Raw genomic sequence first — 25,705 nt, 5'->3', positions numbered from 1 at the left:
AGCCTTATTCTTTAACTATAACCTGAGTTGTACACATTCCCCTACACCCTTCTCTGTTTCCACAGTTGGTCAAGTCTGTTTGAAGTTCCCTCACTTGCTATTTGGTAACTTCAATAACTTTTTAACCCTGGATGATCTTGAACAGAGCTTACCTTATCTCATGAAGTGGAAGAGGTTCTTCCAGCAGCTTGTTGCAAGTTGCCCAGGTCTGACCTGAGCACTGCTTACACTCCTCACCAGCAGACAGACCCAGCCTTCCTTTCATTGTCCAGTCTCCCTCCAGTATACATGGCCTGCTATAAATGTCCAACACAGAAATCTTCACTGCCCAATCATTTGAACAATGATGATGCATTTGTGGATTACAGGTTATGAGTCTCAAATCAAAATTCAAAATCAAATCAAATTCAAGTTTAAAAATTGTCATTCAACCATATGTATGGCTCTCAGTACCATTAACTGTGGTGTTAACTGTTCAGGCTAACAAAATGGCTTCTCTGTAATGTTATTTAATGCTGTAATGGGTTTCAGTAGCTGGAATGTTTGGGTTATAACTGCAGATAAGGAGGGAACTAGCCAATGGAGAATTGTTACGCTGTCGTATATGTGTGAGCTGAGCGGGAGTTCGCGGTCTTTTTCAGGAAGCGAGCAAGGAGGACGGACGTGTGAGGAGCGGACAGCGGTTCCAGGGCGGCGGATACTGGAAGTTGGTGGTTCGAACAGTGGCCGAAGGCTCGGAAGGTCGTTGTGGATGGAACTGGAGGCGTGAGCTCCAACGTAATAAAATATTATGTGTAATTACTGATTTGGCACCTTCAGGTTATCTGTTTCTACTAACCCATCACTAAGAAATAACTATAAAGTTGTAATTATTGACTCGCCTTTGGTGTATTGTCTGATATTTGTGTTGCGAGCGTGTACTGGGGGGGCATTACACCGTATTTACACCGAAGTATTGCACTGTTGGCAGGGCGATGGCATCTTCACTGACCAGATGTTCCTCGGCTGAGTGAAGAGCCAATGAAGTGACATCTGCTGTTGGCCTGTTGTGACAGAGGCAACTTGGAGAGGATCCAAGTCACTTCTCAGGGGGGAGTTGATATGCTTCATCACCAACCTCTCAAAGCACTTCATCACAGATGATGTACAGTACTACGTAAGTCTTAGACACATGTAAAATATTCTGTAAAGTGAAGATGCTTTCAAAACTAATCAAATGAAAATTGTCTAAATATCAAAAAGTTCCTATAAAGAGCAGTAAACAGTAACAAACTATATCAAATCAATACTGGGTGTTACCACCCTTTGCCTTTAAAATTCCATCAGTTCTCTTAGGTACTCTGTTGTGCAGTTTTATAAGAAAATTGCCTGGTAGGTTGTTCCAAGCATCTTGGAGAAGACTTGCTTCTGCCTCTCCAAGTAATCCCAGACAGCCACGATGATGTTGAGATCAGGGATCTGTGAAGGCCAAACCATCTGAAAACATAAAATAATCTAGACAACTCACACAAAATGGTGGAGGAACTCAGCAGGCCAGGCAGTATCTATTGCAAAAAGTATAGTCGACGTTTTGGGTCGAAACCCTTCCCAGAAACATCGACTGTACTCTTCTCCATGGATGCTGCCTGGCCTGCAGCATTTTGTGTGTGTTGCTTGGACTTCCAGCATCTGCAGATTTTCTCTTGTTTGTGATTAAAATAATCTAGGATGCCTAAGACTTTTACATAGCACTCTAAGGGCTACTGGACAACAGCCATTGATGCAGGTTACCACATTCTTCTTAGACATCGATATAATTGAAGGCGGCTTGAAGCAGGTGAGTACCTCAGACTCCCAAAGCAAGAGGTTAAATATATCAGTGAACACTTCAGCCAGCTGAACAGCACAGGTCCTTAGTAGTCGGCGAGGTATCTGCAGGTGGTGGAAATCCAAGCAACACACGCAAAATGCTGGAGGAACTCAGCAGGCCAGGCAGCATCAATGGCAAACAGTATAGTCGACATTTCATGCTGAGACCCTTCATCAGGACACAGGCCTGATCTACGGGGTGAGGACAGCCTGATCCTTATTCACCAGGGGGTGAGTGGAAGTCAGGATGCAGCTTCTTAGAGACGGTGTTAGGGAGCTAGAGCTTGATGACCTTCAGCTTGTTAGGGAAAGTGAGGAGGTGGTACAGAAGTTACAAGGAGGTAGTCAACGCAAGGCTGCATGAGACAGATAAATGGGTGACTGTCAGGAGAGGGAAGGGAGAATGTCAGATAGTGGCCATCCTCCTCAACAGTAAGTACTCCATTTTGAGTACTGTTGTGGGGAAGCAACAGCAGCCATGCCTCTGACACTGAGTCTGGCCCTTTGCATCAGGAGGGTAGGAAACTGAGGAGGATGGCAGCGGTCATAAGTGACTCTGTAGTTAGGAGGACAGATAGGCGATTCTGTGGATGCGCTAAAGAAACACGGATGGTAGTGTGCCTTCTGGGTGCCAGGATCTGTAATGTTTATGAACACATCCACAATATCCTGAAAAGGGAGGATGATCAGCCAGAAATCGTGGTACATGTTGGTACCAATGACATAAAAAAAGGGTGGAGGTCCTGAAAACAGAATACAGGGTAATAGGAAGGAAGTTGAGAAGCAGGACCTCAAGGGTCCTGGGATCCTGAGATCCTGGGATTACTGCCTTACCATGCAACAGTGAGGATAGGAATAGAATGAGGTGGCAGATAAATGCACGGCTGAAGAATTGGAGCAAAGGGCAGGGATTCAGATTTCTGAATCAGTTATATGGCAGGGGGACGGGAACCAGAGCTGAGGATGAACCAGCAGGTTTACAAGTAGATGATGGATGTAATATGAATGTAAGGAAGGACAAGCCAATGATTGGGTACAAATGCAGACAGAGCAAAGAGTTAAATTGTATCAGAGGCAAAATTCATAAGGATGAAGAAGGCAGGATTGAAAGTGCTGTATTTAAAAGCACGTAGCATTCAGAGTAAGGTGGATGAACTTGTGGCGCAGTTAGAGATTGGTCAGTATGACATTGTGGGCATCGCTGAGTCGTGGCTGAAAGAAGATCATAGTTGGGAGCTTAATATCAAAGGATATACTTTGAAAGGACAGGCAGGAAGGCACAGGTAGTGGTGTGTCTCTGTTGGTGAGAGATGGGATTATATCCTTAGAAAGAGGTGACATAGGGTTGGAGAATGTCGAATCTTTGCGGGCAGAGTTAAGAAACTGCAAGGATGAAAAAATATAGCTGTATATAGATGTATATGCAATCATGAGAAGAATAAATAGAGTGATTGCACTCAGACCTAACCTGATCCCAACATATCGATGCAGTTATAAAGAAGGCAAGACAGCAATTATACTTCATTAGGAGTTTGAAGAGATTTGGTATGTCAACAAATACACTCAAAAACTTCTATAAATGTACCGTGGAGAGCATTCTAACAGGCTGCATCACTGTCTGGAATGGAGGGCTAATGCACAGGACCGAAAGAAGCTGCAGAGGGTTGTAAATTTAGTCGGCTCCATCTTGGGTACGAAAATAGAAAACCTACATCACAATACTAGCCTTTCGGCCCACCAAGTTCTGCTGAACATGTCCCAACCTTAGAAATTACTAGGCTTACCTATAGCCCTCTATTTTTCTAAGCTACATGTACCTATCCAAAAGTCTCTTAAAAGACCCTACCATATCTGCCTCCACCATCGTTGCCGGCAGCCCATTCCACACACTGAGTAAAAAACTTACCCTGACATCTCCTCTGTACCTACTCCCCACACCTTAAACCTTTGTCCTCTTGTGGTAACCATTTCAGCCCTGGGAAAAAGCCTCTGACTATCCACACGATCAATGCCTCTCATCTTCTTATACACCTCTGTCAGATTATCCCTCATCCTCCATTGCTCCAACGAGAAAAGGCTGAGTTCATTCAACCTATTCTCATAAAGTATGCTCCCCAATCCAGGCAACATCCTTGTAAATCTCCTTTGCACCCTTTCTATGGCTTCCACATCCTTCCTGTAGTGAGGCGACCAGAACTGAGCACAGTACTCCAAGTGGGGTCTGACCAGGGTCCTATATAGCTGCAACATTACCTCTCGGCTCCTAAATTCAATTCCACGATTGATGAAAGCCAATACACCGTACGCCTTCGTAACTATAGAGTCAACCTGCAGGAGCTGCTTTGAGCGTCCTGTGGACTCAGACCCCAAGATCCCTCTGATCCTCCATACTGCCAAGGGTCTTACCATTAATACTATATTTGACCTACCAAAAGGATATTTTCAAGGAGGGGTGTTCAGAAAGGCAGCGTCCATTATTAAGGATCTCCAGTACCTAGGGCACACCCTTTTCTCACTGTTACCATTAGGTAGGAGGTACAGAAGCCTGAAGGCACACACTCAGTGATTCAGGAACAGCTTCTGCCATCCAATTCCTTAATGGACATTGAACTCTTGGACACTACCTCACTTTTTTAGTATATATTATTTTTGTTTTTTTACATGATTTTTAATTGATTTACTTATTTATTATTATTTTATTTTGGGTTTTTTTCTTCTATATTATGTATTGCATTGAACTGCTGCTGCTAAGTTAACAAATTTCATGACACATGCCGGTGATAATCAACCTGATTCTGATTCTGAAATGGCAGGGATAGGCAACCGTGGCTGACAAGGGATGTTAAGGACTGCGTAAAAGCCAAGGAAAGGGCATACAATGTAACAAAAGTGGCTGGGCAGTTGGATGATTGGGAAGCTTTCAAACTCTAACAAAAGGTAACTAAAAATGCCAAAAGAAGGGAAAAGATGAAATATGACGGGAAACTAGCCAATAACATAAAGCAGGATACTAAAAGTTTTTTCAGTTAAAGGATAAAAGGAAGGTGAGGTAGTAATGGGGGACAAAGGAATGGCGGATGCACTTTGCATCAGCCTTCACGGTGGAAGACAGCAGCACCATGCCAGAGGTCTGTGAGTGTCAGGGAGCAGGAGAAAGGAATAAAATACATGGCAAACTGCAAGGTGGATAAGTCACCAGATGGACCATGTCCCGGAGTTCTGAAAGAGGTTGCTAAAGAGGCAGCAGATACATAGGTCATGATCTTTCAAGAATCACTTGACTCTGGCATGGTTCCAGAGGACTGGAAAATTGCAAATGTCACTCCACTCTTTAAGAAGGAGGTAGGGAAAAGAAAGGAAATTATAAGCCAGTTAGCCTAACCTCAGTAGTTGGGAAAGTGTTGCAGTCCATTATTAAGATAAGGTTTTGAGGTACTTACAGACTAATGGTAAAATAATTCAAAGTCACCATGGTTCCTGTGAAGGGAAATCTTGCCTGACCAATCTGTTAGAGTTCTTTGAGGAAGTAACAAGCAGAGTGGACAAAGGAGAGGCAGTGAATTCATTTACTTAGATTTTCAGACAGCATTTGATAAGGTGCCACATATGACGCTGCTTCGCGAGATAAAATCCCATGGCATTACAGGAAAGATATTTGCATGGATAGAGGAATGGTTGACAGGCAGGAGGCAGTGAGGGGGAATAAATGGAGCCTTTTTTGGTTAGCTGCCAGTGACTTGTGGTGTTCCTCAGGGGTCAGTATTGGGGCCAATACTTTTACAATTATTTGTCAATGATTTAGATAGTGGAATTGGTGGTTTTGTGGCAAAGTTTGTGGATGATATGAAAATAGGTGGAGTGGTAGATAGTGCTGAGGAAGCATTTGTGATTGCAGAGGGACTTAGATAAATTGGAAAAATGGACAAAAATGTGGCAGCTGGAATTCAGTGTTGGGAAATGTATGATAAAAGGAATAATAGTGCAGACTATTATCTAAATGGGGAGAAAATTCAAACATCAGAGGTACCGAAGTACTTAGGAGTCCTCGTGCAAGACTCCCAGAAGTTTAATTTACAGGTCGAGTCTGTGGTAAAGAAGCCAAATGCAATATTGGCATTTATTTCGAGTGGAATAGAATATAAAAGCAAGGTGATAATGCTGAGCATTTATAAAACACTAGTCACGTCGCACTTGGAGTACTGTCAACAATTTTGGGCTCCATATGTCAGAAAGGATGTGTTGTCATTGGAGAGAGTCAAGAGGAGGTTCACAAGGATGATTCTGGAAATGAAGGGATTAACAAATGAGGAGCGTTTGGCAGCTTTGGGTCTGTACACACTGGAAATGAGAAGAATACAGGAGGATCTCATTGAACCTACTAAATGTTGAAAGGCCTAGATAAGGTGGTTGTGGAGAGGATGTTTCCTCTGGTGGGGGTATCCAGAACTAGAGGGCGCAGCTTAAAAATTGAGGTAGCTACCATTTAGAACAGAGTTAAGGAGGGATTTTTTTTAGCCAGAGAGTAATGATCTGTGGAATGCTCTGCCACAGGCAGCTGAAGAGGCCAAGTCTGTGGGTATACTTAAAGTGAAAATTGATAGTTTCCTGATTGGTCAGGGCAACAAAGGATATGGCAAGAAGGCAGGTGAATGGGGTTGAGTGGGATCTGGGATCAGCCATGATGGAATGCCAGAGAGCTCAATGGGCTGAATGGAATAATTCTGCTTCTTTGTCTTATTGTCTTATGGTCTCCTCGAAAACCAACTGTATTGCAAGTTAGAAAAATGACAGTTCCACACCCCAGTCATTTCCTTCCTGGGTTATGTCATTTCACCACAAGCATAACCATGGTCCTAAAGCAAATGTGCAGTATCGTTGAATGGCCCTGACCATGTACTCTCAAACAACTACAATGTTTCTTGGGTTTCTCTAAGTTCTACTGTTGTATCATCAGAAGTTACGGCCAAATTGCTGCTCCTCTCACTTCCCTCACCAAGTCACCTACTTGTTGGATAACCTGGTGCGTTGCTGTGGACCTTGCATTCAAGGAGTTCAAGACATCCTTCATCATCACATCCACACTACGACATGCAAACCCCTCCAGACCATTTGTGGTGGAGGTGGATGCATCTGAAGTGGGTACCAGGGCCATCTTTTCCCTGCGAGGAATGGGCGGAAAGACACACCCTTGTGTTTAAGCTTGCACAGCTCTGTTAAGGAGTAGTACAGAAGGAGCTACTCACCATTAAATGGGCCTTGGACTGACGGAAAACATTAAGCCCTTCCTGATTTGGACTGACCACCAGAACCTCATATTCATACAACAAACCTGCCAACTCAACCCATGTTAGACTCATTGGACCTCTTCATTGAACAATTCAACTTCACCACCTCCTCTCGACCTGGATAAGGCCTGTCACGATAGCTTGGCCCAGGTGAAATGGCATCTGACCTTCAGTCCATTATTCCATCCTCTCAGATCATCTAGGACCTTGAGAACCAGATCTGTCAGGCCCTACAGCATGAGCTTGCTCTGGCTGACAGACCTAACAATCGTATGCGCCTGCCCGTGTCCGTGCACTCTGAACACTCCAGAGGACCCACTCCTCACCCCTCACCCCTCTCTGGCCAACAAGTCATATGACAAACTCTGGATTTTCTGCAGTGCCGACTCTGGTGACCCATCATAATCATAGATATATGACAGTTCATCACTGCCTACCATCAATGTACCTGGTCCATTTCCTCCACTCATTGTGCCTCTGGGCTCTTGCAACCCCTACCAGTCCCTCGATATCCATGATCACACATTGCCATGGAATTCATCTCAGGTTTGTCACCTTCCAATGGGGCCAAGGTGATCATGACAATGGTGGACCAGTACTCCAAGGCAGCCCACCTCACAGCCTTCCCTAAGCTTCCTTCAGCTGCTGAGATGGCAGACCTGGTTCTCCAACATGTAGTTTGCCTCTAAGGCTTCCCTTGGCACATTGTTTCAGACCAGGGCTCACAATTCGTAATCGTGAGTAAGTGTTCGTCACGGACTAGAAGGACCGAGATGGCCTGTTTCCGTGCTGTAATTGTTATTATGGTTAATTCACCTCTTGCTTCCTGCGAGCCTTCTGTAGCTTCCTCTGCACCTTAGTGAGTCTGTCCTCTGGCTATCATCTGCAGTCAGTCAGAAAGAGACAATCAGCAAGTGGAGAAGTTTCTATGATGCTTCATCGCTTCTAACCCTTCCACATGGAAAAAGTATGTGCTCTGGGCAGAGCTGTCCCATACTCTACACTTCTCTTCTGCCAAGGGTTATGACCTTTGAAGTGCTTCGTGGCTACCAACCCCCATCGTTCCCCAAGGTGGAAGTTCTGTCCACCAGGGCCCTGGTTCACCACTCTGCTGGAGTGGAGGAGGGCAAGGAAGGCCATTCTAGCTGCCATCCACACCTACTGCCAGCTGCTGTCAATGCTTAGTTGGCCTGGGGAACATTTCTGGCTGTCCACCCGAGATTTGCCCCTGTGCACTGACTCCCACAAGCTATTGCCCCAATTCATTGATATCTTCAGATCACCCATCATCTCAATCGAGTCAGTTACAATCTCCTGCTGTCACCATCCCTCAAGATCCCACCTGCCTTCCACATGTCTTATGTCAAGCCATTGACTATGGACCACTCAATCCAGCTGAGCTTGTACGCCCAGGACCTATGATGGTGGAAGATGGTTCAGTGTACACAGTTTGCTGATTGATGGATTTACATCGCCATGGGCAAGGTGCACAGTAGCTGGTCAACTGGGAAGGGTATGGCCTGGAGGAGGAGTCTTTGGTGCTGTCAGATACATCCTGGATCCAGTGCTCATTTATGATTTCCACTGAACCCATCTGGATCATCCTGGGCCATCAGGAGTCAGGCCTACACAGGCAGGCATGTCCCACTCTCCACCCAGCTAATAGAATTCACCTGTAGAATTCCACCATCGACTCTGCTCTCAAACGCATCTCTCCCATTTCCCACACATCTGCCCTCACCCCATCTGCCCACCACCCCACTCGGGATAGGGTTCTCCTTGTCCTCACCTACCACCCCACCAGCCTCCAGGTCCAACGTATAATTCTCCGTAACTTCCGCCACCTCCAATGGGATCCCACTACCAAGCACATCTTTTCCTCCCCCCTCCTTCTGCTTTCTGCAGGGATCACTCCCTACATGACTTCCTTGTCCACTCGTCCCCCCCATCCCTTCCAACCGATCTCTCTCCTGGCACTTATCCTTGTAAGCGGAACAAGTGCTACACCTGCCTTTACACTTCCTCCCTCACCACCATTCAGGGCCCCAGACAGTCCTTCCAGGTGAGGCGACACTTCACCTGTGAGTCGGCTGGTGTGGTATACTGTGTCCGGTGCTCCCGGTGTTGCCTTTTATATATTGGTGAGACCCGACGCAGACTGGGAGACCGTTACGCTGAACACCTACACTCGGTCCGCCAGAGAAAGCAGGATCTCCCAGTGGCCACACATTTTAATTCCACGCCCATTCCCATTCTGATATGTCTATCCATGGCCTCCTCTACTGTCAAGATGAAGCCACACTCAGGTTGGAGGAACAACACCTTATATACCGGCTGGGTAGCCTCCAACCTGATGGCATGAACATTGACTTCTCTAACTTCCGTTAGTGCCCCTCCTCCCCTTCTTACCCCATCCCTGACATATTTAGTTGTATGTTTTTTTTCTCTCTCTCTGCCCATCACTCTGCCTGTTCTCCATCTCCCTCTGGTGCTCCCCCCCCCCCCTTTTTTCTCTCAAGGCTTCCCATCCCATGATCCTTTCCCTTCTCCAGCTCTGTATCACTTTTGCCAATCACCTTTCCAGCTCTTAGCTTCATCCCACCCCCTCCGGTTTTCTCCTATCATTTCGCATTTCCCCTGCCCCCCACTACTTTCAAATCTCTTAGTATCTCTCCCTTCAGTTAGTCCTGACGAAGGGTCTCGGCCCGAAACATCGACAGTGCTTCTCCTTATAGATGCTGCCTGGCCTGCTGTGTTCCACCAGCAGTTTGTGTGTGTTGTCAGAATTCACCTGTCACTCATTCCAGACTCATCGCCTATTTAATCCCAATTCTCATTCACAGTTCTTGTTCACTCATTGAACCAGCCTCAACTAGTTGCTCTGAGCTTTCACTCTCCCTGCCTAAAGTTTACCTTGATGCCTGTTGTGTTTAGTTTCTGTTCTCTCATGTTTTGTGGCCCCTATTGGCTTGTTATTTTTCTGTCTATAGGCAAAATTATCATTTATTGCTAAATTGTCTCTTCTGCTCTACTTTTGGGTCAGGCGACCTCTACATTTCCTGACTCCTCTTTATTTGACTTCAGCTAAAATTGTAATTCTGAGCTCTGTCGCGAGACAGCTCCACTGCTGACACAATTCCTGTGTTGTTAAATGCGAGCCACCTAGAGGTTGGAACTGAGACTTGCAGCTTAAGGAAGTTAACTTGGCAGAAGGGTTTGGGTTTGATTTCAAAGTCAGAATTTATTGTCACGCGCACAAGTACATCCCATATATGCAAAGTGTCTGCTCGTCTCTGCACACCCTCCAGTGAGAGTTAGACACTTCAGTCTCTGCCATCTCCTGCATGCCACATGCTCTCATTGTGCAGTCATATCAGTCCATACTGCACATGGACTCAGTGCAGTAATGGTATCCAACTGATGTAAGGGCTCATCCTCCATTAAGACCTTATATCAAGCTCCCTGCACGGTACCAGACTGATGTATCTCCTGGGGTCGCGTGTCCCCATCATCTATCTTATCTCATCTCACTTCTGGAGGCGTCGTCCTTGTGAACTAGATGGAGAAGGTTCATTTGAATGGTGGGATGGGACAGTAACTTGGAAAAACCTAATATCATAAATGGTTGTGATGCTTCACTCCTTGATAAGCTAAAAGCCTTTTGAGCATACTTTGAAAGGAAGAATTAAACTATAGCCCTACAATCCCTGTGAATCCCTACAGAATCTGGTGCCCTGTGATATCCTGTCTCAGAGGCTGATGTCAGACCATCTTTCAAGAGGGTGTACCCTCACAATGTGTCGGATCCCGATGTTGTACCTGGCAGGGCAGTGATAACCTGTAGAGTTGTCAAGGACATCTTCAGTCTCTCACTGCTACAGTCGGGGGTTCCCGCTTGCTTTAAAACATCAATTGCACCGGTGTCCAAGAAGAGCAGGGTGAGCTGCCTCAGCAAATATTGCCCAGGCATTCATATCTACTGCGATGAAGTAGATGAAGTACTTTAAGAGGTTGGTCAAGGCTTGAGCAAGAATCTGGACTCACTGCAATTTGCCTACCAGCTAGCATGTCTACAGGAGATACAATCTCACTGGTGTTCTACTTGGTCTTGGACTACTTGAACAACAACAAAATCTCTGTCAGCCTGCTGTTTATTGATTACAGCTCAGCATTCAACTCCATCATCCCTCAGTACTAATCGACAAGCTTCAAAATCTGGGCCTCCATCTCCCCCTCTGCCACTTGACTTCCTCATGAAGAGACTACAGTCAGTGCAGATCTCCTCCTCGCTGACAATCAACACAGGCACATCTTAATGATACATGCTTAGCCCATTGCTCTACTCTCTCTACACTCACAACTGTAGATAGGTACAGCCCAAATGCTATCTATAAATTTGTCAATGACACAGTGTTGTGGCAAAATCTCATATGGTGTTCAGGAGTGAGGTAGATCAGCTGGTTGAGTGGTTCCACAACAACAACCTTGCACTGAACGTCAGTAAGACTAAGGAATTGATTGTGGACTGGAGAAAGGAGACATCAGAGAACACACTTCAGTCAGCAGCTTCAACTTCCTGCGTGTCAATATCTATCAAGATCTTGATGGCATGTCAGAATCAACGAATTGGTCAAAGTGACTGTATTTCATTAGGAGCTTGAGGAGATTTGGTTTGTCCTTGAAGACTCTTGCAAGTTTCTACAGATGTAGCATGGAGAACATTCTGGCTGGTTGCATCATCATATGGTATGGAGGCTCCAATGTGCAGGATTGGAAAACGATATAGAGGGTTGTAAACTCAGCCAGCTCCATCACAGGCACACACCACCCCATCATCAAGGACATCTTTAAAAGGCGATGCCTCAGGAAGGCGGTATCCATCATTAGGGACTCTTGCCATCCAGGACATGCCCTCTTTTCATTATGACCTTCAGGGAAGAGGTACAGGGGCTTGAAGACCAACACTCAATGTTCTAGGAACACTTTCTTCCCCCCGACATTAGATTTCTGAACGGATCATGAACCGTGAACACCTCTTCACTATTTTGCTCCTTTTGTTTGCACTATAGCTTTATTATATATTTTCTGATTGTAAATTATGGTAATTTTATATCTTGCACAGTACTGCTACCAAAAACCAACAAACATCATGACATATGTCAGCATGATAAACCTAATTCTGTTTCTGAGTACTTACTCATCTTGTTCAGTCTGTGTATAGCATCTAGTTATGAGTAAATGTTCAACATCATTTACATATCAAACAGCTTTGAGGCAAAATACAGTACTTCATTCAATTATGACTCACTTTGGGATACAAGACTTGTTTTTTAGCGTGCTGTCAGATAAGGTTCAGTCTTGGAATATCTACTTTCATAATTTCTTCTCTTTCAGTTCCAGTTAAACTTACAGTTTTTGAGTGAAAGATGTGTGAGTTTGTTTGGTTGACACTTTCTAGCAGTGACAAAAGAATGAGTTACAAAGCTGCAGCATTAGTCATTTACAGCATGTCTGATCATTCCACAACTGGAACTATGTCCGCAGACTGGGTACAGCCAGATGACCGGAGTGTGGGAGTTATAAGTAAATGCCTGAACTTTGTTCTCGTTGCCTGGTGGTGAGACTGAGAAAAAAAATTGAAGAATTTTACAGAACCATCCCCATCTATTTTAACTACTTAAGAATTCAATTGCATTGCAAACGTGGTTTAGTCTCTATTTCTTCACTTCACTATTGACTGCGGAAGTGCTAAACTCTGGACTTCATTTCTTAAACTTTCCTTCATCTTCAACTCCATATGATCCATTAAGCTTGAATAGCTTCAGATATAAAATACAGACTGAGTAACTGTAAATACTGCTCCAAAAATAGTGTTTGTAGAGACTGGACAATACCATACACTGATATATAGATGTAGCAGCAGTAATTACTGCTGGACTGGGGTTTACACATTGATCAATTGTGCAGTAAGTTTTGATGAGATCTGGACTGTATGATATGTATTAATTGGATTGTGGCATACTACCTACAAGGCATCAATGGACTGTAGCAAACGAGTCAAAGGGAACTGGGGGAAGACACCTCTGGTTGGAACCATACCCTGCCCAAAGGGAGATTGTTGTGGTGATTGGATTGAATCAAATCAAGCATAGGACATCACTGCAGGAGATCCTCAGTGTAGTGTGCTAGGACCAACCATATAACCATATAACAATCACAGCACGGAAACAGGCCATCTCGGCCCTCCTAGTCCGTGCCGAACTCTTAATCTCACCTAGTCCCACCTACCCGCACTCAGCCCATAACCCTCCACTCCTTTCCTGTCCATATACCTATCCAATTTTACCTTAAATGACACAACTGAACTGGCCTCTACTACTTCTACAGGAAGCTCATTCCACACAGCTATCACTCTCTGAGTAAAGAAATACCCCCTCGTGTTTCTTCAACTACTACATCAATGACCCTCCTTCAATTGTAAGATCAGACGTAAGGATATTCACTGATGTCTGCACAACTTTCAATACCATTGAGTCACCACAGATACTGAATCAGTCCACAACTAAAAGCACCAAGGCATGGACAACATCCAGGTCTGTCCTGACAAGTAACATTTGTGTCACATAACTGCCAAGCAATGATGATACCTAATGAGGAAATCCAGCTATCACCCTGGACATTCAATGTTATTGAGATAAGCAGGCAGATTTTAGAATGGTGCAGGAAATACAGGGCTGTAATTATGGGTGATTTCAACTTCCCCCATATTGACTGGCACCTCCTGACTGCAAGGATGGGGCTGAATTTGTCAGGTGTGTTCAAGAAGGATTCCTGACACAGTATGTGGACTGGCCGACGAGAGGAGAGGCCATACTGGATCTAGTTCTGGGTAGTGAACCTGGTCAGGTGACAGACCTGTTGGTGGGGGAACATTTTGGTGAGAGTGACCACAACTCCCTTAGCTTCAGCATAGCTATGGAAAAGGATAAAAACGGACAAAATGGGAAAGTGCTTAACTGGGGAAGGGCTAACTACGAAGGGATGAGGCAGGAACTAGTGAGAGTAAATTGGAAACAGATGTTCAAGGGTGAAAGCACAGAAGTAATGTGGGAGAAGTTTAGGGACCACTTGAGCTGGGTTCAGGATAGGTTTGTCCCACTGAGGCAAGGAAAAAATGGTAGGAAAAGGGAAACATGGCTGACGAAACACATGAGGCAACTCGTCAAGAGGAAAAAGGAAGTATATGTTAGATATAAGAAGCAGGAAGCAGGAGGGGCCCATGAGAAATATAGGGTAGCCAGGAAGGAGCTAAAGAAAGGACTTAGGAGAGCTCAAAGGGGGCACGAGAAGGCCTTGGCATGTAGGATTAAGGAGAACCCCAAGGTGTTCTATGCCTATGTGAAGAACAAAAGATGACAAGAATGAAGGTGGGGCTACTAAAGGATAAAGAAGGCAACATGTGCCTGGAGGTGGAGGAGGTTGGGGAGGTCCTAAATGAATACTTTGCTTCAGTATTCACAAGTGAAAAGGACCTTGATTAGGGTGAGGTCGAAGTAGAGCGGCCTTGTGTGCTGGACAAAGTGGAGATTAAGGAAGAAGTGTTGGATCTTCTTAAAAACATCAAGATTGATAAGTCCCAGGGCCGGATGTGATACACCCCAGATTGCTGTGGGCAGTGAGAGAAGTGATCGCTGGAGCATTAGCTATGATCTATGATTCTCCAATCCTCTTTGGCTGCAGGGGAGGTGCTGGAGGATTGGAGAATGGCAAGTGTAGTTCCCTTGTTTAAAAAAAGGTAATAGGGGGAATCCTGGGAGCTATAGACCAGTGAGTCTTACGTCGGTGGTCTGCAAACTATTGGAAAGGATTCTTAAGGATAGGATCTACGAGCATTTGGAGAAGTACAGTCTACTCATGGATAGTCAACATGGTTTTGTGAAGGGAAAAGTTGTGTCTCACAAGCCTAATTGAGTTTTTTGAAGAGGTAACAAAAGAAATTGATGAGGGTATGGTAGTAGATGTGGTCTACCTGGATTTTAGCAAGGCATTTGACAAGGTCCCTCATGAGAAACTCATCTAGAAAGTCATGAGGCGTGGGATCAGTGGAATCTTAGCTGTTTGGATAAAAAATTGGCTTACAGGAAAAAAGCAGAGAGTAGTTGTGGAAGGAAAGTATTCTGCCTGGAGGTCAGTGACTAGTGGAGTGCCACAAGGATCTGTCCTGGGAACCCTGCTCTTTGTGATTTTTATAAATGACCTGGATGAAGAGGTGGAAGGATAGGCGAGAAAGTTTGTGGATAACACGAAGATTGGAGGAGTTGTGGATGAAGCTGTAAGTTGTCGAAGGTTACAAGAGGATATAGAGAGGCAGAAAAGTGTTGGGCAGATGAAGTTCAGAGTTTGAACTCATGTTTGAAACATGTTTCAGAGTCGGGCAGAAAAGTGGCAGATGGAGTTCAATCTGGATAAATGTGAGGTGATGCATTTTGGAAGGACAAACCAGAAGGTTGAGTACAGTGGTTAATAGTCGGTTATTTAAGAGTGCAGATGAACAGAGGGACCTTGGGGTTCAAATCCGTACATCCCTCAAGGTCGCTGCATAGGTTGATAGGACAGTTAAGAAGGCCTATGGGATGCTAGGCTTCATTAACAGGGGGATTGAGTTCAAGAGTAGAGAGGTCATGTTGCAACTCTACAAATCTCTGGTGAGACCACACTTAGAGTATTGTGTTCAGTTCTGGTTACCTCATTATAGGAAGGATGTGGAAGCTATGGAGAGGGTGCAGAGGAGATTTACCAGGACGTTGCCTGGATTGGTGAACAAGTCATATGAAGCAAGGTTAGCAGAGCTGGGACTTTTCTCTTTGGAGCGTAGAAGAATGAGAGGGGACTTGATAGAGGTCTACAAGATTATGAGAGGCATAGATAGGGTGGATAGTCAGTACCTGTTTCCCAGGACACCAATAACAAACACCAGAGGGCATATGTACAAAATTAAGGGAGGGAAGTTTAGGGGAGACATCAGGAGTAAGTTTTTTACACAGAGGGTTGTGAGTGCCTGGAATGACTTGCCAGGGATGGTGGTGGAGGCTAAAACATTAGGGGTATTTAAGACCCTCTTGGACAGGCACATGGATGAAAGAAAAATAGAGGGTTACGGGGTAGTGTGGGTTTAGTACTTTTTTTAAGGAATATATGGGTCGGCACAACATCCAGGGCCGAAGGGCCTGTACTGTGCTGTAGTATTCTAGTGTCTAGTGTCTAGTACTGAAGCAACTCACTAAGACTCCCTAAAATGCACCTTCCAAACAGTTCAGCAGTGGCATACATACACACAAGACAGCTTTACTTTCGGGGTTATGTACAAGATGGGTACCTACAAGTACCTACTGACCACACAATAGACAGATCAGATTGTCTGGTCTGTAGATATTTGTGAATTAATCCATTTGATATCTGGTGGACTATACATTGGTTGAGGGTGAAGTAAGTACTAATTACACTATGAGATATTTACTGATGCTGTATGCTGCCTGATCTGCAGGATGTGAACAGCTTTAACTAGAAGATATGTAACCACCACCAACAGACATGATTTTCTTTGTAGTTGAATGTCGTTATCTTGATTGGGTTTCAGTGACTCCTACACCTAAGAGTGCCCTCCGTGCAGTTTAAGAAACAGCGAGGATCTGTCTCTTGTTTTAAATTTAATCTCAGTCTGACCAGACCCTTTGACCTCACACACCTACCACATTTCTCCATTTAGTCACTTTCTCACATTATTCCTCAAATCTAGCTGTCCATTTTCTCATCATTCCCTAGTCTCTCCACATTGATCAGTCCCATGCACCAACATTCTCACGTATTATCACTCCCCCTTCTCCTCAATTCCACACACTTTGCTTCAATGCTTTTACATTTTCACAGTTTAAAATTTTACACTTTGCTTACACTGTACTGCTGCCGCAAAACAACGAATTTCACAAAATAAGTCAGTGATAATAAATCTAATTCTGAATGTTCCAATGCATTGTATTCCATGATAGGTGCCACACCCATATTTGTGACTTCCATACTCCACAAGGACAAGCCCGGTACATGGTTGGGAGTATCACGGTCCAATTCTCTTCACATTCATGTGCCAGAACTGGACATTTATTGACCACTTTTTCCTTGCTGTTGGACCATGTGATGTCATGCAAAATGGGAGCAGCTTCCCTACATGAGGTGTAACAGCTCAAGTAGCCATCACATCAGCCCCTCAACAATGACTGGATGGGTTTTAAAGTTGGCATTGTCAATAACATCCATATCTCAAGAAGATAAATACACATTTATTATACTTTTTATCACAGTAACAAAAGCTATTTTTCAATAACTACTATCGTTACTGTTAGCCCAGCACTCAGCCCTGCACTTGCACCAACTGTCTGCCGTTCTGAGATCAGCAACAAGCCTTTAACAATCAATAGAGGAATAGTTTTGCCCACAAGATACAAGATGGGTCATTCACTGTCCTCAAAACAGCTGGATAGAGCCAAGAAATAGACACCTCTGCCAGGTACAATGACCACCCCAAACCAGTAACTTACTGTGAATCCGATTCCCACAGTAGCTGAGAATGATCCTGGGATGAACTTCCCTTGGTCAAACTGTACGAGCAATGAAGTCTTCCCCACTCCACTGTCCCCCACTAGTATAGTCTGTGGAGAAAAAGAATAATGACAGACATTAGCTGATTCCAGTACTGTAAAAGGACTAAATAGGATAGTTTGTCAAGTGTGTTTAGGAAAATTTCCTTAATCAGTACATTGAAGTCCTAATGAGAAAGTGTGTGACATCTGAACTCCTATTAGGGAATGGGATCGGACAGGTGACAAAAGTTTGTGTAGGGGAATACTTTGCATCTAGTGATCATAATGTCTTTAGTTTCAAAGTAAAAGTGGTAAAAGGTAGTTAGTTCTGGGCCATGTGTTGAGAGGCTGAATTGGAGAAAGGCCAATTTTGATGGTATCGGAAAGGATCCAGCAAGTGTGGATTGGGAGAGGCTGTTTTCTGGCAAAGGTGTGCTTGCTAAGTAGGAGGCTTTCAAAACTGAAGTTTTGAGAGTACAAAGCATGTACTCGCCTGAATAAAAGTAAAATAACATGTTTAGGGAACCTTGGTTTCCAAGAGATATTGAGGCCCTGGTTTAAGAAAATAAAAGGAGGTACATGGCAGGTACAGGCAGGTAGGAACAAATGAGGTACTTATGAAGTATAAGAAATACAGGGGAACACTTAATAAAGAAATCAGGAGGGCTTCTTTGTGGTGGCGTATTGGGGAGGCAGCATTAAGAAGAGGGACGCCTCACATCTTAATAAGCTGGTAAGGAAGGCGGGCTCTGTCGTGGGCAAAGTACTGGAGAGTATAACATCGGTAGCAGAGCGAAGGGCGCTGAGTAGGCTACGGTCAATTATGGAAAACCCTGAACATCCTCTACATAGCACCATCCAGAGACAGAGAAGCAGTTTCAGCGACAGGTTGCTATCGATGCAATGCTCCTCAGACAGGATGAAGAGATCAATACTCCCCAATGCCATTCGGCTTTACAATTCAACCGCCAGGAGTAAGATATGTTAAAGTGCCGGGGTTAGGACTCAATGTATTTAAGTAAACTACTTAAGAACTTTTTAAAAGCTATTATTAATGCTTTTTGAGAGGGTGATTTTAGATGCATATCATATTTTTACTGAGTTAAGTATTGTATGTAATTAGTTTTGAATACAATAAGTGTATGGGAAATTGGAAAAAATGTTGAATTTCCCCATGGGGATGAATAAAGTATCTATCTATCTATCTAAAAGAAGGCAAGTGGTTGCCCTAGCAGAGCAAGTGAAGTGGAATTCTAAGTGATTCTACAGATATGTTAAGAGCAAAGGGATCGCAAAGGACAAAATTGGTCCTCTGGAAGATCAGAATGGAGCCAAAAGAGATGGAGAGGATATTAAATAGATTTTTTTTTTGCATTTGTATTTACTTAGTAGAAAGACACAGAAGTGAAGCAAAGCAGCGATGAGATCATGGGTCCTATACAGATTACAGAGGAGGAAGTGTTTGCTGTCTTGAGACAAACTAATTCCTCAGGCTTATCAAGGGGATCCCTTAGGCCCTGTGAGAGGCAAGTGCAGAAAGTGCCGGGCCCTAGCAGAGATAGTTAATTCATCCTTAGCAACAGGTGAGGTGCCCGAAGATTGGAGGATAGTTAATATTGTTCTGCTGTTTAAGAAAGGTTCTAAAAATAAACCAGAAAATTATAGGCCGGAGAGCCTGACCTCAGTAGTGGGAAAGTTATTGGAAGGTTTTCCAAGGAATCAAATAAATGAGTATTTGGGTATATAGGGACTGATTAAGGATAGTCAGCATTGCTTTGTGCATGGGAGGTCATGTCTAACCAGTCTTACAGAGTTTTTCAAGGAAGTTACCAGGAAAGTTGATGAAGGTAAGGCGCTGGATGTTGTGTACCTGGACTTCAGCAAGGCATTTGACAAGGTCCTGCATGGGAGGCTGGTCAGGAAGGTTCAACCACTTGGCATTCAAATTAGAGACGTAGAAAACCCTCAGCACAATACAGGCCTTTCAGCCCACAAAGCTGTGCCAAACATGTCCTTATCATCCAGGAGTCTCTTAAAAGACCCTATTGTTTCCACCTCCTGAGTAAAAAACTTACCCCTGACATTTCCTCTGTACCTACTTCCAAGCACCTTAAAACTGTGCCCTCTTGTGTTAGCCATTTCAGCCCTGGGAAAAAGCCAGGTCACCTCTCATCCTCCGTCGCTCCAAGGAGAAAAGGCCAAGTTCACTCAACCTGTTCTCATAAGGCATGCTCCCCAATCCAGGCAACATCCTTGTAAATCTCCTCTGCACCCTTTCTATGGTTTCCACATCCTTCCTGTAGTGAGGTGAACAGAACTGAGCACAGTACTCCAAGTGGGTTCTGACCAGGTTTCTATATAGCTGCAACATTACCTCTTGGCTCTTAAACTCAATCCCACAATTGATAAAGGCCAATGCACCGTATGCCTTCTTAACCACAGTGTCAACCTGCGTAGCAGCTATGGACTCGGACCCCAAGATCTTCCACATTGCCAAGAGTCTTACCATTAATACTATATTCTGCCATCATATTTGACCTACCAAAATGAACCACTTCACACTTACCTGGGTTGAACTCCATCTGTCACTTCTCAGCCCAGTTTTGCATCCTATCAATGTCCCACTGTAACATCTGACAGCCATCTACACTATCCCCAACCTTTGTGTCATCAGCAAATTTACTAACTTCCTCATTCAGGTCATTTATAAAAATTATGAAGAGTAAGGGTCCCAGAACAAATCCCTGATACACACCACTGGTCACCGCCCTCCATGCAGAATATTACCAGTCTACAACCACTCTTTGCCTTCTGTGGGCAAGCCAGTCCTGGATCCACAAAGCAATGTCTCCTTGGATCCCATGCCTCCTTACTTTCTCAATAAGCCTTGCATGGGGTACCTATCAAATGCCTTGCTGAAATCCATATACACTACATCTACTGCTCTTCCTTCATCAATGTGTTTAGTCACATCCTCAAAAAATTCAATCAGGCTTGTAAGGCACGACCTGCCCTTGACAAAGCCATGTTGACTATTCCTAATCATATTATACCTCTCCAAATGTTCATAAATCCTGCCTCTCAGGATCTTCTCCATCAACTTACCAACCACTGAAGTAAGACTCACTGGTTTATAATTTCCTGGACTATCCCTACTCCCTTTCTTGAATAAAGGAACCACATCTGCAACCATCCAATCCTCCAGAACCTCTCCCGTCCTCATTAATGATGCAAAAATCATTGCCAGAGGCTCAGCAATCTCCTCCCTTGCCTCCCACAGTAGCCTAGGGTACATCTCTTCAGGTCCGGGTGACTTATCCAACTTGATGCTTTCTAAAAGCTCCAGCACATCCTCTTTCTTAAAGTCTATATGCTCAAGCTTTTCAGTCCACTGTAAATCATGATTGCCAAGGTCCTTTTCCATAGTGAATACTGAAGCAGAGTATTCATTAAGTACCTCTGCTATCTCCTCCAGTTCCATACACACTTCCCCAGCGTCACACTTGATAGCTCCTATCCTTTCACTTCCTATCCTCTTGCTCTTCACATACTTGTAGAGTGCCTTGGGGTTTTCAAGGCATTGGGATTATCAGCTGAGTGGATGCAAATAAGACCTCACTCTTTCCATATCTCATGGAAATTGCGCAGTTACAACTTCAGAAGAAAGGACATTGTACCCTGTATTTTACAAGATCTTCCAAGGTCTTTTACAGTTTTTGGCTGGGTCCGTACTAGTGAAGGAGGAGATTTGTCCCATTCACTTTTTGGATAGCATTCAAACTGCAAATGAATAATGTTACAGAGTAGTGGTCGTCAACAGTCGATCGCGATCGACCGGTCGATCTTTGAGACTTTCCCAGTAGATCCCGAAAAAAATGAAAAATAAATACACAAATACATTATACCTGATAAACCTTTTGATGCAAATATGTAGTAACTTCTACTTTGGAAAAGGACCTCTTGACAACTTCATGCCCAAAAGGAACAACTTTATCTAGGACGGTAAAACGATATTTGCATACAGAAGTTTTCACTAATGTGCACCGGGCAGAAAAGACAGGAAGGAAAACCCCGCAGCCCCGGGAACAATCTCTCTTTACAAACAGTTTCTGTAGCGAGAGTATTGCTATATTACCACGATCCTAATTGGTATTAACTTATCTTTATAATGCTCACATTACAACCCTTCTCCCCCTTTAAATTCCAACATTCCCCAAATGTAAAGAAATGGGAAACAAAAACAGTGGTGTCATTAGCTTGCATACCGCTGAAACTTACACTAGTGTCTCAGTAACAGTTTACTAATACCAGGAAAGTTGAGGAGCTGAAGTCGGGGTTGAAGGCTCAGAGGATGTGGATTGACTCTGTGAATATTTGAGGACTTGTCACTCTGTGAATATTTTTCACGACATTTTGATGAATCCTTGGATGTAATGCAAACAGCTCAGCTTGTATTTGTCAGAATGGCTTTCCAGGATTTTACAACAAGGAGGACTTCATCACTCTTTTGCACTTAAAGGAGAGAATGAGAGGTGAGGATATTTATAATGAGTTTAAAAAAAGTCTGTGAAAATGACATCCCCATTCATAAACTGATGGCAATTACTACTGATGGGGCCCCAGCAATGCGCGGTGTGCGCGTTGGCTTTATAGCACTGTGCCGTAATGACCCTGATTTTCCCGACTTCCTGGATTATCACTGTGTGATTCATCAGCAGGCCTCGTCTGGGAAGGTTGTGGACTTTTCTCATGTAATGACCCTAGTGGTCAAACTGATAAACTTGATTAAAGCAAAAGCGCTTCAGCACCGCTTATTCAAGGCGTTATTGGATGAGCTCGAAGCCGCTATGGCCTGTTTGATATGTCAGTTAGTGTTTTCTTGGTTAAATTAATTTGAAAGTTTGACAAAAGCATTTTATGTAATTAAAATACAATTAGCCCAAATAAAGGGCCTCAAGTTGGAAGTACAATCTGATCTGTTTTTTCTCTAAACGATTTAGTCGGTCGATCTTGCCTTTCATTAAGGCCGAGCTAGGGGATCTTGGGCTTAAAAAGGTTGGTGACCACTATTACAGAGTATCTCATTTCATTTTTCCTAACTGAGGAGAGGCATGAAGTAAGCCGCTCACAGAGATGATGGTGAGGAGGGAGCAGTATCTCAGTGTAGTTCCTGGAGAGCCCGGGCAGCTAGTTGAGTGTTTGAGAGTGAAGCAATTTAAATGATACCCAGGCTAACAGCCTGCCTGTCTGGCAGCTAGATAGGAGTGTGGAATCCTGAGGAGATGTACACAACTCACTTAGAATGTCAGCATAAACCATCAAAGCGCAACTGAACTACCTGTATTTACACGGTGCCTTTAGTGAGGGTAATCCATGCAGGCTGCTTCATGGAGAGCTGTATGAAGATGCAGGGTAATTAAAGCAAAAACTTTCATTTGAACATCTCTTTTTATGGGTCAGCTTTCCACGGTCAATGAATTGTATTGCAGTGTAGTCAGTGACGTGCTGGTGATTGTGGCAGATAATCTGTGCAAATGTACCTCAAAGAGCAAGGCCCCTTGCCTCCTGCTCTACCTGGATTATGTGTTTAATTTCCCAGAAAGGAACTCGAATCCATGATCTGCCCAATTAAGAAATAAGCATGTTACAACTGTGTCATGGGTGAGTAGGCAGAACATGCGGGAGGATAGGTGAGGATGGGAAAACGAAAGATTCAAATTCAAAGATGAAGGGGTGAAAGCAAATTGAAATGTGTGTGAAACTGGAGGTGCTCTATCCCTACATTCCTGAGTCTATTCTTCCAATAATGCCAATGGTCAGCAAAGCAAATACCTATTATTTTCTTATATTACAACAATAACTGCATTTGAAAAGCTACTTCATCAGCTATCAGCACTTCTGAATCATAAACTGCAGTATAAACACAAAGAGAAATAGAATAAATTAAAATAAATAAAAATCTTTTGCACTTCAATTTGTTCTAATCTCGAATAATAGGGATCTCCGCTGCTCTGCTACCAGCTGCAAGGAGTCACTCTTTAAAACCTGTAGTTATTACTTTCCAATCTGCTCTTTCTGTGCAAAAACAATCTATTGTTGAAATAACTATTTAGTGCACAGCAAAATTCATGGTTTAGTGTTAAACACACCACACATTGAGAACGCTTTAACTGTTGTGTGCTATTACATCATCTGACAATGTATCACATATCGAAACGCCTGCCTTGTTAGGTGGATTGGTTTTATCACTCACCTGAACCAGATGGGTTTAAACCAGACCTGATACTCTACCTGAAATTAGTCTGTGGTTTTCTGTTTCTGGGCACCCCTGTCAATCCTAGCATTTATTGTCCATCCAGGGCATTGAAGAATATACCACTTTGGTGGGATTGGAGTTACACAGAGACCATGCTGGGTATGGAGTGCCCATGCCTGAAAAGTATCAATGTTTTTTACAGAAGTTCCAACAGTGCTGAGGCCACTGTTACTAATGGCCAATTTTTAAATCATCCCTATCATTAGCTACTTTAAATTTCATAACTACCATGTGATGGGATTTGAGCTCAGCTCAGAAGATTGTTATTCCAGACCCTGAGATTATGAGTCCCATAATTGAACTGCCATAGTTACACCCTACCCAGGCTGAGGGTCCCAGTGCAATTTAGAAGGGATGCTGCTTTGTTGCAAGTGCCACTTTCTGCAGGAGTGACTGGAGCTGGGGACGATCTGATGGCAGCTGATTGGCTGCCAACTTTATATTCCATTCTGTTTAATATCAGGTGAGTTATCATACATGTATTCATTATATATAGTGTCCTATGACAAATTATATGATGAACAATAAGTTGAAATATTTCTATTTTGTGACAGCCCATTATGTTAACCTGGCCTTTGCCAAAGAGAGGCAGAGATACCATGCTCTACCTGCTCGATGGAGGATACCTCTTAAATCCTGACCATACACAGCACTCACCAAGAGTTGTTACAGAGTGAACTGGCTGCTCGTGTTATTTGTTCTTTGTGGGATCTTGCCTGTTCAGTTTGACCATACAGTGGGAGAGAGAGCACCTTGACCATAGCCTGTCACTGTGGAACATTTTCTCACATCTTTCCATTCAATGTTTGTAGTGAGATGCTGAAGATGTTCTATAGGTCAGTTGTGGAGAGCGCCCTCTTCTTTGTGGTGGCGTGTTGGGGAGGCAGCATTAAGAAGAGGGACGCCTCACGTCTTAATAAGCTGGTAAGGAAGGCGGGCTCTGTCGTGGGCACAGAACTGGAGAGTATGACATCGGTAGCAGAGCGAAGGGCGCTGAGTAGGCTACGGTCAATCATGGAAAACCCTGAACATCCTCTGCATAGCACCATCCAGAGACAGAGAAGCAGCTTCAGCGGCAGGTTGCTATCGATGCAATGCTCCTCAGACAGGATGAAGAGATCAATACTCCCCAATGCCATTCGGCTTTACAATTCAACCGCCAGGGGTAAGATATGTTAAAGTGCCGGGGTTAGGACTGAGCTTAAGTTACCATTCAATGTATTTTAGTAAACTATTTAAGAACTTTTTAAAAGCTATTTATTAATGCTTTTTGAGAGGGTGATTTTAGATGCATATCATATTTATACAGAGTTAAGTATTGTATGTAATTAGTTTTGCTACAATAAGTGTATGGGACATTGGAAAAAATGTTGAATTTCCCCATGGGGATGAATAAAGTATCTATCTATCTATCTATCTATCTATCTATCTATCTAAATAAATAAATACATGTTCCTGCAACCTGACATTTCACTGGCAATGCTGTCTCGAGCAAGGATCATCTGTTCTGGTGCAATGGTGTTGTACTTGATTGTACAGCTGTTCGAACCTCTTCCACTCTTTGGTTGTGAAACAGAACAGTGAGAGGGAGGTGAGGAGCAGATTATTATGACATAAGGGGC

The 25,705-nt window shown here is 43.8% G+C and overlaps 1 protein-coding gene across 2 annotated transcripts in view; it reads right to left on the bottom strand.

The window, feature by feature from the left end:
• The window catches only part of LOC140714971 (ras-related protein Rab-37-like), a 387,517-nt gene that overhangs the window by 181,774 nt on the left and 180,038 nt on the right, over nucleotides 1–25,705 (bottom strand). For both annotated transcript variants that reach the window (XM_073026681.1, XM_073026678.1), the window contains exon 2: nucleotides 17,726–17,836. In XM_073026681.1, the coding sequence (XP_072882782.1) occupies nucleotides 17,726–17,836 (111 nt within the window). The remainder of the gene's footprint in view (nucleotides 1–17,725; nucleotides 17,837–25,705) is intronic.

The sequence above is a fragment of the Hemitrygon akajei genome, chromosome 22, assembly GCF_048418815.1.
Source record: "Hemitrygon akajei chromosome 22, sHemAka1.3, whole genome shotgun sequence".
Lineage (NCBI taxonomy): Eukaryota > Metazoa > Chordata > Chondrichthyes > Myliobatiformes > Dasyatidae > Hemitrygon > Hemitrygon akajei.
This window is presented reverse-complemented; position numbering and strand designations above follow the sequence as displayed.